At 42.5% G+C, this 14,400-nt stretch overlaps 1 protein-coding gene across 1 annotated transcript in view; it reads left to right on the top strand.

The window, feature by feature from the left end:
* Nucleotides 1-14,400, top strand: part of LAMA4 (laminin subunit alpha 4) — a 264,483-nt gene that overhangs the window by 218,684 nt on the left and 31,399 nt on the right. The window contains exons 25-30 of the mRNA XM_019520073.1: nt 2,593-2,735; nt 5,722-5,860; nt 6,860-6,997; nt 7,465-7,598; nt 9,887-10,051; nt 13,146-13,299. Coding sequence (XP_019375618.1) covers nt 2,593-2,735; nt 5,722-5,860; nt 6,860-6,997; nt 7,465-7,598; nt 9,887-10,051; nt 13,146-13,299 — 873 coding nt within the window. The remainder of the gene's footprint in view (nt 1-2,592; nt 2,736-5,721; nt 5,861-6,859; nt 6,998-7,464; nt 7,599-9,886; nt 10,052-13,145; nt 13,300-14,400) is intronic.

The following is a 14,400-nucleotide window of genomic DNA, read 5'->3' on the forward strand; positions in this document are numbered from 1 at the left end:
TCAACCAGGCAATAAGCGCAGGTTCCCTGACAGGCAGGTTATTGCTAGGGACCTACCTAAATTGTGGCGGAAGTGTGCTGCACAGCGACTGCTTTAATCTTGCTCTTTTTGCCATGTGTCTCCCATCCCACCACTGATTGACAGAGGGGCGTCATCGGCCCCACTGCTCGCCACTTACTGCTGATCAGCCAGGAGGCAAAAAACAGTTTTAAACATGCTGCCGTTTTTGCTTCCCAGCCAATCAAGAGCAAGCAGCAAGGCAGCTCGGGCCCCTCAGACAACCAGCAGCGGGAAGCCGAAACTGTGGCATATTTAAAACCAGCTTTTGACCTTCCAGCTGACTAGCAGCAAGTGGCAAACAGTGGGGCCACTCAGTGCTAATCAGTGGTGGAGGAGTTGCATGGCAAAAAGCACGAGATTAAAGGAGCTGCTATGCAGCACACTTCTGCCACAATTTAGGCAGGTCCCTAATGCAGTTTAGGTTTGCTTGGAAGTGCAAAAGGATCAGCTGACATATTTTTGCAAATATTTAGTTGGTCTAATAAAAGATATTACTTCTGCCACAAGTTTTGATTCTTTTCCCCCCTTCAAATAGCATACCATATTTTCTCACATCAACCAGGCACTTTTCCACCCAAAAAGCTGCTAGAAATTGTAGTAAGCATTATATGCATGCAATATGGTAAGAACTGTTTCTGCCAGTTAGAGCAGGGGTGGGCAAAGTTCAGGCCTTGGGCCAGATCAGCCCCAAGGCAGAGCCATGATCCGCTGCCTGCATGTCCCTGTGACAAACATGGGTCTTGCGGGCAGGGGCATGCAGGCAGCAGATCGTGGCTTTGCCCCAGCTCCAGCCCCATGCTGTCACTGCCACAAGATCCTGGCCCTGGCCCCAGAGCAGCTCCCTGCTCAGCCTCATACCCTGCCTATACCTCTCCGGGCCAGTTTCCATAGGGACCCTGGGAGCACAGGGTTGTCATGACGCCATGCTATCATGGCCCCACCACTCCCAGGGTCAGCATGGAGACCAGCTGGGAGCGGCACAGGCAGGGGTTGCTGAGAAATAGAGTCCGGCCACCAGCCAGATCCACCATTTTGCCCATCCCTGAGTTGGGGAAAAAGTGCAAATAAAATCTGCATGTGATTCACAGGGAGCAAAACAAGGAGCAGGCTCTGCTTCCTAGCTGCTGCTAATCAATTACTTACTGCAAGGAAATAACATTTTTTTCTTCATTCTGCCTTTCAAAACCAATGTATATAGTATTATACTGATGTGTGCTGCATGTGAGATAATATAGTCATTATTGTATTTAGCCATAACCCTATTCCATTAGGAAGTGACTTACACAGAGGAAAATTCAGTACTGGTTTTTGATCTATAGACACTTGTTTATAAATTTCAGTGACTCAGAAACTAACACTGTACCTGCAGCGGGTGTACCAGAGAATTTGTTTCAAAGCAGTTTAACTCTGACAATAGCAGTAATAAATCTGAACTATAACTTCATTTCCATGATGTAAATGCAGAAACTGATTGCTGATGTTAGTGGGGTTACAGTGCTTTTTAACTTGTATGAGAGCAGAATTTATGTATCACAATAGAAACAGTTTTTAAGATATATGTCCATATTCTTGTTTGGTATAAATGGGAAAATATTTGAAGTCATGCACATGTCTTATTTATACCATCCTGCAACTTAGCCAATGTTAATATTTTCTAGAAAGTAAAAGGTCCTGTTTTTAGCCATTAACTAGGCTAAGTACAGACAGTCAAAACTTCCAAGGCTAAATCAATTCAATCTCTGCAGTCTAGACTAAGCTGTGTAGATTGAACTAATAAGGAAGTGAACAGACATTCACTTTTGATTCCAGAAATGTAACCACATGCCAGCAGTGGCCCAGGTCAGAAGCTGAGGGGGCCGGAGTGTGGCGGGGAGTTGGGGCATTAGACCACACCTCCCTGCTTGGCTGGAGCAGACAGCTTGGGCCAAGTCTACCTCATCTGCCCTGCAAGGAAGAGAGGTTGTGGGGGAGGTACAAAGCATCTTGGGATGCTGGGGGACTGTGAGTTAACTTGAATCTGGAGGGGATCTGGGACTGAAGTTCAGTAAACCAGTTTAACCTAAATCAATTAAGTCTGATACTACATCCATGCAGGTTTATCTTAAACTGGTTTTGGCCATTTTGAAAGCAGTTTATATACACTGAACATCTGCTGTGTTACAGGTTAGAACTGGTTTCTCATCACTTATATTGGTTTATGTGTAATTTCTGCCACTATCCCATAGGAATCATGTAATCAAAATAAGCTCGCTTCTAGTCATCGGGCATTTATACACGTACCTTTTCATTCTTGGATGCACCAGAGATCCACCGCTTCTGACACACCGTGCTGTGCCACTTGAAGTTGTATAAGCAGCAAAATGCATGTCAGAGGAGAGAAAATGGCAGCATTTTCTCTATTGACTCACAATTTTTTTGACAAATTAGAATGGTTAAATTTAGAAATAACAATAGACAGTAATTAAAGCCATGACAACTTCTAAAAGGCATTTTTTTGAACATTTCTTGTTTACATGTGAATTTTTCTTTCAGATTTCTGTTATTTATCATAACTCTAAGAAAATGATTCTGGTGGTGGACAGACGACACATAAAAAGTGTAGACAATGAAAGGACAGCAATGCCATTCACTGATATCTACATAGGGGGAGCCCCTACTGAGATCTTACAGTCCAGGTTAGTTTACAATCCAGGTTCAATCAGTACTTCTTTTTAACTAAATATTAAGGTTGATGCACAGTTGTTTTCAGTCACGTGTGTTTTACCCCCTTTATAGCTCCTGCAGCTCCATCTTTTATTTTTGCTTAAGTACAGAGTTCTGCATTTGTGCACAGATTCAAGAGGCTGTAGCTCTGCAGCTCTGCTGGTGATTGAACTTGATAAATGCTTAGGACAAAAAGACATTTTTTAAAGTGTGTATGAAAACATAATCCCACCTTTTTCTGTATACAGGAAAAACTATTCCCCCCCACCCAACCCTTTGTTTTTAAAAAGTGATCTTCGCTGCAAAAAAGTGTCCTTACAGTATCAACTCAGGCATTAGATACCATGTTTTCAATTAAAGGGATGATTTTTTTCCCGCTTTAATTTTCAATTCTAATAAGTCTCTATTATCTACATGGACGACTGGTGCAACCTTAGTTCCGGGGGGCACCTGCGCCCCCTGTGACTTGTCTCACTGACTGGGGAGAGCAATCCTGCCAACTGGGAAGGGGTCCTCCCTGGGCAATCCTGCAATGGCCAATTGCTGTGGCCGATCACTGCAGCCACTTCTGGGAGTGGCTGTGGCCGCTTCTGGAAGCAAGCACTGGCCGATCACTGAAGCTGCTCCCAGTAACGGCTGCAGCAATCGCAGCGATCAGCTGGCACTTGCAATGGGTGCACTGGTGCTCTCAGGGTGTCCACCGGCACCCCTGTGCCCCCCCTACAAGTCACCACTGATTATCTATGGGCTCAAGCTCAGCTGGACTTGTATAGATGTGAAAATGCAAGAGAGAAAGACACATGAAATTTTTTCTTTCCCCTTAAGCCATTTGATAAAACTCCTCCTTAGTCCCATAAGCATATACAATCCTTGCTTCCTGAAATATGTAGGAACAGGACCATGGCCACACCCTGTTCCTCTCTTAGCATTAGCTGGAAGACCTGATTAGACATATTCAGAGGTGCACATTGCATTGATGTAGTGCATGTATTCCTTAGGTAAAATAAGCTAGTATTTTCATCAGTAGTGCAACTGAGGGGGCATGACCAGGCACCACTTTTGGAGGAAGAAGGGGTACACAGAGCTGCCCCGTTATGCCTCTGATTTCCATGAGGGCTCCAGCCGCCAAATAATGTCAGTACTAGCAACACAAATATCCAGTATTTCCTTAAAATTCACTTGTATGCCAGAGGAATTGATAGTAAATGTGCGGTTTATTAAAACAATGGTAGGGGAGATCTTAGAAATTATAGATCAATCCCTGAAGCCCTCTTTCAAGACCATCTTAACTGTCTGAATAATTAATTAATAACAGGTAAAATGCTTTGATTAACATTATGTGATAAAGACAAACTGTCTCTCAAAAAAAATTATGCCTTTCAAATCTACTAGAATTCTCTGACTCTGAGGCCATCTCCACATACAGGTAAAGGAACAATGGGATCTAATGCATAATCCACATAGTCATGCCTCCTGTCATGCCACACATGCACGGCAGGAAGCATGATTGTGGGATCACAAATCAAATCCCATCATGCCTTTTTCCCAGTGCAGGGGAAACCTGATTCCAGGCTTCTCCTTTAAAGGACAAAAACATGGGAAATCATGGGTTTCCCTTTGCAGGCTTGCCAAGTTCCAGTCCAGCCTGCAAGGGTCTGAGGGAGGATGGCAATTGGAGGCTGCCGGTGTCATGCACACATGTGCATGCACGTGCATGTGGCAGCCAAGTAACAGTGGAGAGCAGCTCCTTCCAAGTAAGTCTGTGGTAGGAGGGGAGGGGCACAGGCCATGAGCTGGGTGGTGGAGGACGTACGGCTTTCCTGCATTCATTTTTTATCATCAGGGATCCAGCTTTTCTGCTTCCTGCAGAAAAATTAGGATTTTCCCCTGTAAAGGAGAATATTGCAGATTTTCCTATGATGTACATGCTATACCTTAAGTAGAACATGTAGATGGGGGGCATATGGCTTTCCTAAAAGTCTTTCATAAAGTCCCTTACAAGAGGCAGTTTAAGAAACTGGTGTGAAAACTTCCAGAGGGACCTAGAAATGTAGGTGACTGAGCAGCCAGGAGAAAATAATATAATGAATAGTTGCTGGTTAAATGAGTATTTATATTCTATACATTAAATTAAATGCATCCCCTGCCTCCAGTTGCCATTGCCCCACTCCCCCCAGTCCTAATCAGCTCCTTGCAGGCTGGAAGACTGCTGGCCTGCAAAAGGAAATCCTCAGTTTCCTGCTTCAAAGGAGAAAATCTGCAATTTTCTCCTTTAAAAGGGGAAAATCCTCATTTTCCTGCAGGAAACAGAAAACCTGGATCCCTGGTGATAAAAAATGAATGCAGGAAAGCCGTTCACTGATGTATGTTAAGTCAACTGTATGTTGACACAAGTACAGTATGGTGAACAGCAGTACTATAAACAAAAAAAAACTTGTAAAGTATACAAGTGCAGTCAGTACATATGATTGTGACAGCAATCTCAACCTGACATGAACGGGATTACTGAAAGCCATATTCTGGTTACATGTACAGTACTTCAATTCCATTCTGGAGATGCCTGAGTGTTATCTCTTATGAAGTAAGTTGCTGACTATGGAAAAGAGAATGGAAATAGACAATGAGGTAGTTTATTGGAGGACAACTTAAATATAACTTTAATTATATAACTTGTTCAAAACAAATACAAAAATCACATCATGCCTTTTAATTACAGTTGCTGTTTTAATATTCTCATGGTTTCTCTGCTTGATTTCTTCTCAGTTCTCACAAGCATTTATCAGAATTGATGCATCTTAGCTTTTCAGGATATAAAATGTAGGTAAAAAGTCACTTTACATGAAAGAGATGGAAACTGAGTATCACTGGGGTAAGGGAATTTTGGCCCATTTTTTTTCTGAATACCTTGTGCCGCAGGAAAAAAACCCACTGAGTTAAGGGTTTGACTTTGTTTTCCAGCCATGTTAGCTCACATCTGACAGTAAATACTGGTTTTAAAGGCTGCATGAAAGGTTTCCAGTTTCAAAAGAAAGATTTCAACTTGTTAGAGGAGCCTGGAACCCTGGGAATCAGCTACGGCTGCCCAGAAGAATCACTGGTAAGTTCAACACCATGCATAAGACTACAACTAATGTTTTTATTCTGAATGTGACTTAACATGCTTTATAGACTAGGTAGGGTAGGGTTATAATTCAGAGAGACCTCAACAACTGGAGGATTGGACCAAAAGAAATCTCATTAGGTTCAATAAGGAGAAGTCCAAAGTCCTGCACTTAGGATGAAATAATCCCATGCACCAGTACAGGCTGGGGACTGACTGGCTAAGCAGCAGCTCTGCAGACAAGGACTTAGGAGTTATGGTGAACAGTAAGATGAATATGAGTCAGCGTGCCCTTGTTGCAAAGAAGGCTAACAGCATACTGGGCTGCATTAGTAGGAGCACTGCCAGCAGACCAAGGGGAGTGATTATTCCCCTCCATTTGGCACTGGTGAGGCCACATCTGGAGTACCATGTCCAATTTTGGGCCCCCCACCACAGAAAAAAAAGTGGACAAATTGGAGAGTCTAGCAGAGGGAAACAAAAATGCTGAGGGGGCTGGGGCACATGACTTCTGAGGAGAGGCTGAGGGAATTGGTCTATAGAAGAGAAGACTGTATTTAGTTCATAGAAGGGAAGACTGAGTGGGGTTTGAGTATCAACCTGCAACTACCTGAAGGGGGGTTACAAAGAAGATGCATCTAAACTGTCCTCAGAGGTGGCAGATGACAGGACAAGAAGCAATGGGCTCAAGCTGCAGCAAGGGAAGTATATGTTAGGTATTAGGAAAAACATTCTCATTAGGAGGGTAGTAAAACACTGGAACAGGTTACCCAGAGAGGTTGTGGAGTCTCCATCCTTGGAGAACTGACCCAACAGAGTCTAAAGGAAAATATGCTATTTATCTTTTTGTTACTAACCTTACTGTATTGCTAAAAATGGCACATTGTGTGTATTGTACAGTATAATAGGAAATTGTATAGTATTGCATTAGTACTGAAAAGTATTTTAAAAACACTGTCTACAACCCACTTGTGACTTTGTTTACTTGACATGCAGATGTCCCGCAAAGCATATTTCAATGGAGAGAGCTTCATTGCATCCAGCCAAAAAGGATCTCCCTTTGATGATTTTGAAGGAGGATTCAATTTCCGAACCTTGCAGCCTAATGGGTTGCTATTCTATTATACTGAAGGAGTGAGTATACTTTTCCTTGGTGTTTTCTAACTTATCCACATTTGCCATCTAAACTTGGAAACATGGAATGTAAATATGTTGAGTTAACCAAAACAGACAGCCTAAAGTATCAGAAAGTGTCAGTTCTGTAAGGAACCCTACTGTAAAGAAGTGCTGTAAAGTAGTATAAAAGAAGAACCCAAAATCACAAATGGAATGCAAGCATTGCTAGACTGATGGAGATTGGGCCCTAAATGGGAAATAATGGAGTAACTATTTAATGAGTGGCCTAAATATCAGATCCAAAGAAACCATTTCTCTTCTAACTGGCACACTTTGCCCCTGCAAAAAAACCTAGGGGAACAGCAATAATATATATGTGACAAGCAAAAGGAAAAAAAAGGTATTACAGGAAAATTCACAGAACTTTGAAGCTTACTGCAATGTGCTTGTCTTTGAAACATGTTTTTGGTTTTTTTGTGTTTCAGTCAGATGTATTTTCCATCTCTATGGATAAAGGTGCTGTAGTTTTAAATACAAAGGGAATCAAAGTTCAGTCAAAAGATAGCAATTACAATGATGGTAAAACTCATTTTATCATTACTTCTGCCTCACCAGAAAGGTAAGGCTACTCAGCATGTTTTAGTTCACCACCATCACCACTATCTGATATATAATGTTTATACGGTGCAAGTTGTCTATTAATGTTTTTGTAAAGCAGATTTCAAAGCCACTGTTTTAGAAGTTTTTTCCATACTAGACCCTTCTTGCAAGGGATAAACAATTAAAAAATACAAACCTCAAATCTATAGTCTACTCTGCTTGACTGCAATATGCAATTATTTTAATAAAACTTTGTCAGGGGGGAGGAGGGGTACTATTTTAAGCTTGTGAAGATTATTTTTTCTTCTCATGGAAAAACACTGATAACTAAAAGCTGCAAATTGGCAAATGATTAATTCTTCAGAAGAACTGACTGCTTGCTTTGTTAAAACACCCCAAAAATCTTAAATTAACTGAGTCATCTTTGCTTAGAAATGTCATTCTGGATATACATAGTAAAAACTGTCCATAATACCTTTATTGTTGCCTGGCTGCAAAAATTTTAGATTCAAGATGGCAGGGAACAAGCCCCCACTTGTAAAACCTGAAATATTTGTTTCATTTAAATCTGTTCACTTCATCACCATGCTCAATTTAAAAAAAAACTCTTATAATTCAAGACCAGGTTTTCAAAGTCTTCCTTACAGTCACTTGCCTATGCAGAGAAAACCTATTCTTGCTCATTTTTCAGACTCACATGGAGGTTTGCATGTGTGACCTGTGATTTATAATAATGTTAAAGACATATTTTTCAAAATGTTGCATATCTATAGGGGTGGACAAAATATGGCTTGTGAGCTGGATCTGGCTCGCCAACTGTTTGTATCCAGGCTGCAGGTGGGCAGCTTCAAAGTCATGAGAACAAGGCCATGAGGAGCCAGTGGTTCTAGCTGCTGGGTTGTGCCAGGCACATCCCAGACCCTTCCACAACTTACACTAGCTCCTGCCCTGTGCACCAGAAGCACACATCAACACATTAGCTGCAGTCCCAAACAGCCACCCCAATCCGCACTAGGAACTTGCCAGCAATGTCCACAGCTGGCAGCATCCACAGCTGATGCCAGTGCCCCTCTGGCACTACTTTCAGCATGCAGGGCAGGAGCTGGTATAAACAGTGCAAGGGGCAAGGACATTGTGGTGATGTAGCTGTGGGGATGGTTAGGACAGGAAGGGGAGAGAAAGAGATGTCAGGGTGTGTTGTAGCTGTGGATATAGTTTGGGCTAGGACCCAGGGCACAACAATGATCCATTCCCCACATGCACCGCCCAGAGAACTGGTGCCTGACACAGGAGCAAGGGGCAATGGATCATGGCTTTGCTTCATGCTTGGCCAGGATGGGGCCATAGTTGGTGTCTGGGGGAGCGACATCCGGAACAGGTGGGGTTGGGGCTGGAATCATGGGGCCCTGGCCCTGGCCCCATGCTGTCACTGCCCTATGATTCCAGCCCCAGCCCTGCCTGCCCATCCTGCTCCCAGATGCCATTTCCTCAGATCCCATCCCAGCTGAGAGTGGAGCCATGATCTGCTGCCCACACACCCCTGTGATGGATACTGGTTCTGACGGTAGAGGCATGCAGGGACCCGATTACAGCTCTGCCCCGGGCTCTGGCTCCATGCCGTCACGGGTCCATAAACCCAGGGTCTCCATGGTGACTGGCTGGGACCCACCCAGGCAGGGCACAGAGCCAGGCAGACAGGATGGGGCTGCTAGGGAGTTTTGGTGAGCTGCTGCACAAGGGTGTGGGCAGTGTTGACTCAGCCTGCAACAGCTCACTAAAATTCCCTATGTGTCCTGTGGCCCAAATAATTGCCCACCCCTGATATATACAGGGGCACATTTTGATGCATTAGTCCTGAAATAATAATGATGATTATTGGGAGGCTTTGTTTTTGATTTTAGGATTTATCACAAAGGATCAGAATCTAGAAACACCTAATCTAATATTTTATTGTTATTGACCAATATTTGCTGTTTTCAGATGTAGGCAATATGACATTGGAAAGGTGGGACCCTTTCTGCCTTGTGTTGCAATCTTCATGTGTTAAATTGCACTTTCCTTGTAGTCTCAGTAATCATAAAATTTCATAAACATCTCTAGTGCTGTGGGCCATTGAACCTGAGCTACCATCATAGCCAATTTTTTTGCTGCACAGCTGGAAACAAAAGGGTTCCTTTGTGATAATACTGCTATTCAGTGAATCATCTCCTGATCTCTGAATTATGCAACATATATGCAAACTGGAATACTATCTGAATAGACTGCTCCAAAAAAATCAGTTGTTAAAAGGATATTTACTCTTTGCAGATACAAGCTGATTGTAGATGACAAAAATTACAGCAAAAAGAATCCAACTAAGGACAAATCAGGGCCAAAGCCTGAAAGTGCTAAGAAATTCTATTTTGGTGGCTCTCCCCTCAGTACTCAATATGCCAATTTCACCGGATGCATAAGCAATGCCTACTTCACTAGGTATGTAACATCCTTACAAGTATACTTCCAGAAATCTATATCTGATGGCACAGAGTGTAATACTAAAGAGAACTAATTATTTTCACAGTAAAAATATTTTTTCTTATTTTCCCAGTATGTGCAAACTTCTGTTTCTCTTATTTACCATCAAATCTGTCAGAACTGCCCTGCTAGGTCAAGAAACTGTTAAACTGGAAATAACTGCTGATGTAAATCAGCTTTTAGTATTGCACCTGCTATTTCTCTGGTGCAAGACGTAATTTGCATAGCTGTTAATTTACATTTTTATTATGTAATTTCCAGGATTGCCTCTGAAATAAATGGATGATGCATTGCAGGGTCCTCTTGAGTTGTAAGCTCTGTCTTAGGAAAACCATCAGGTTTTGCTCTATTTTGCAAACTGTTTCTATATAGTTTTTTCCAGGGGAATGTAGGGCAGAGAACTGAAGCCAGTTTTGTGTGTACAGAACAGGTACAATGCAGACAGAAATTGTGCAAAATGTACAGTATCTCACCAGTATTTTATCCTACAAGGACCATCTGTAAGGGTGAACAGATATTTCATATTTTGTTGCTTGCTGAGAAAAGTACCGCCAGATGGGAAATTGCTTTATTATATAGGCACCTGCCCCCTAATAACTATAATTAATATGTACTCAGATTTATTTTTCCAAAATAAATTTATTCAAAAAGTTTTATCCAAACCAGTAGTGGTATAGCACATTAGGGTCCCAAGGATGGCCATGACATCTCCTTGGTGGCTCCACAACTGGTACCCACTCCACCCCTAGGGCGTCTTCCTATGTCACCGAGCATGCCTTGATGGTATAATAGTTATAATGGGGAGGCTGCCCATGGGCCTTTGCGTGGCCCTGGTTCAACTGAACCCTTGCTAGGGTTCCCTGGCACCCTACTGGTCCATACTATTCCCCAGGCCCCTTGCTGGACCTCTCAGGTCCCAGGCACCTCGCTGGGCTGCTCAGGCCAACCGTGCCCTGTAGGGCACCCAAAGCCTTAGAGGCTAATTTCTTGGCTCCAGATCCTCCCCTACACCATGCCCCAAGCCTCATGGGTGTTATTATACCATTGTTCTCTTGTTGGCACTTCAACCTCCTAGGCCTCTACCCCTTCACTCTTGCTAGGCTTTCTAGCCTGGGCCCACTATGTTGGACCTGGCCTTGACACACTAGCTCCAATTTGTCCCTTTCAGTCACCAGACCCCTGGCTCTTGTCTGCCAGGCCTCATGCCCCTGTGTGGTTGCACCCTTCCTCAGGCACCAGGCTCCTGGGCCCTGCCTGGCCCTGTAAGCCTTGCAGTATGCCCACTCTGGGTCAGTAGTCACTTGGGCTTTGAGCTTGCCCTTGGCAGGGATCAAGGCGATCACATGCCCCTCAGGCAATAGTACGACCTCCGTAAACCACCCTTATAGTCCCAACCCAAACCACCAGTCTAAATATAACATGACATAAGCCTCAGGGTTATAACATAACCAGCAACAAAGGAAGCAGCCCTCTACCCCTTTAAGAGGGCAAGCCTTCCTTCACCCCTCATGCTCACATACTTCCCAACCTGGGTTCCTTGTGAGCTTCCCAAGCCACACTGTTCCTGAAGGCTAGTGTTGCCAGGTGTACAATAATTATGGTATTTGTACAATAATTTCAACCATTGCACAATATACAATCAATAATAGTAAAAGTGTTCAAAATGTACAATCATTTTTGAGGCAACTAAGTGATATAACCTATGCAAAACCCAAGTCACTCTTAAGGTGTCTTAACCAACTTTTGGGTTTGCTGCCAGCACTTTCTTATGACTGCTTGCCTTGAAATAAAGCAATGCTTTAACTTTGATAACCCAGTTCTCACTCACTCACTGGCGACTTACAGTGAGCAATATGAAGTAAGTAAGAAGAGGACTTATTTGCATATTTTTTTCAGTGTACAATAGTTTTTCAGCAAATACAATAATTTTGAGCTTCCAATATGATCATTTTGTATTCAAGACCTGGCAATGCTGCTGCCAGCAGAAAAGCAGTCAGTCCAGTGTCCCTGGGTAGCTCTCTGAGGCAGGAGCTCCTAACCCTGCAGCTGGCAGGGCTAGACTGGCTTGCCAGCCTAAGCCCCAGGTTTATATCCTCCCAGGGCCCTGCCCCATTCCAGTCAGCAGGCTGCCTGCAGGTGCTGACTAATTGCCTCATTTACCCTGTTGCCCTGGCAACTGGCAGCTGCTGTATCCTGCCTAGCCTGCAGTGCTCCCTGGCTGGGCTGCTTTGACCTTAAAGGAACAAGGAGCCCCAGGCTCTCTATTACAGATGGCTATTGGAGAACTGGAACCATGTAACAATTATAAGGCTCCTTGGGCACATCTGCACATTCATTTAATGCACCACAGTTACTGCGCATTAAGTTTACTACTTGTATAATCAAGTACTAAATCAATGCATAGTGCCGGAGCATGCCTTTTTAGTGACGTTACTGTGCAGTAGTCTAATAAAACTGAGCAGTAGCATATCAGCACCGTTTGTGCTGTGATGTGCTACTGCACAGTATTATAAGGGTACTGCGCAGTTAGCATCTCATGTAGACACGCCTCTTGAATAATAATAGCAAGCCAAATTTTGTCTTGCCCAGCACTACCCATACCACAGGTTGTAGCAAGAGCAAGTTCCACACAATACGTGAACTGGTGGGCAGGGAGTGGGTAAGACATTTCACAGTCTCAGTGAGGAAGTGTTAAGAGCAGAATGGATATAGGCTATGGTAGATTGGTTTCCCAATAAAGATAGATAGATATGCTTCTGAGGCAGCACTGTTATATGCTGGCCCTTACTCAAGGAAAAAAAATAAGGTATTTGCAACTTCACACAGATTTGTTTTCAAGGATTTTAAGTCACAAAGTCTTTTAAAATATCAGTTTAAATATAATGGAAAGATCTGTATTTTTCACAATGATACTAAATAAAACAACAGCTATATATTTGACATTAACTTACTATGGATGTTTTAATCATGTTTTAGTTCTACTATGTAGAAAAAGTTTGCTCACAAAATTTCTGATAACTATTCATAACACCTTCTTCTCTTTGAAACACAGGTTGGATCAAGAAGTTGAAGTCGAAGATTTCCAGCGGTACCCAGAGAAAGTCCAGGCTTCCTTTTATGGATGCCCTGTTGAATCCCCTCCTGTTGCTCTTCTCCATAAGAAGGGAAAGAATTCATCGAAAGCCAAAGGAAGTCGTAATAAAAAGGTTAGTTAGCATCAAATTACTTGTGACTACTCTGATACCAGCTTCCATTTGGCCAAAGTCCGCAGTGTATCATGATCCTAAATTTGCCAGATGGTTGTGGTTCCAAAAGAGGTCATTTGAAAAGCAACAGAGGATGGGACTTGATCCCTTTGAATATGCCTTAATTCCAAACAGATGCTCTGCCTTTGCCAAGATTCTCTAGCCCAGTGATTTGTCTGGAGAAAAGGAGATATAAAAGCTGTACTAAAAGTCAGGGAGTATTGTAGCAGTTGCAGAAAAAGAATATAGTAGTTCATTGAATCCCAGTACCAGGAAGGACATGATATAATTTCCCCAACATAAAATTTTCAGATACAAAATTATTTTACACTTGATATCTTAGCAAAAATATCTACTGTAAGTCTTCTACTGGTAGAGAGCTACAGATCAACATTAACCTAATCCCATCTTCAGCTGCATTAACCTCAGCTTTCCTGCTTTCATTCGAGGGGTTGGACCAAATGAACTCTAAGGTCTTTTCCAACTCAGTGATTCTGTGATTCAAAGAATAGTCACACCTTTCTGTTGTGCCTTAATTTTTGAGGTGTCCTAACAAGTGTGAGGGAATGGGCGTTCTCACGTTTTCTCTGCAGTTTGAAGACACTGCTTATTTCTGCTTTCAGCTTCTTCCATGCAGTTTCATTAAGTACAGTCAGCTTTATACTGTATTATGTATATCATCATTATTATTACGAATATGCATGTCTGCATAGCACATATATTATTATGTATACTAATTAGTAATATTGCTGTTATTTACAATAAGAGTAAATAACAGTAAAATGTCGTCCCACTATATTAACACTGAACTGAACCATAATAAAGCTTATATCATTTAAAGGAAAGAAACTCAAAGCCTGGGCTTACATAGGCAGTTACATAAGAATTGTCATGGCAAGTTATTATTTGCCTCTATCTGCTCTTCTTCTGTGTCAATGCTACATATGAAAGAAGACGCTCATTATGACAGAACTATTTTATTTAGGGACATATATCGCTTAGATTTGGAACAACTCCAGGTATTTTTATAAACATTTCGTTAAAATATTCCCCACTGGCTAG

Source organism: Gavialis gangeticus, unplaced genomic scaffold, assembly GCF_001723915.1.
Source record: "Gavialis gangeticus isolate Ggan-Ray unplaced genomic scaffold, GavGan_comp1, whole genome shotgun sequence".
In the NCBI taxonomy this organism is placed as follows: Eukaryota; Metazoa; Chordata; order Crocodylia; family Gavialidae; genus Gavialis; species Gavialis gangeticus.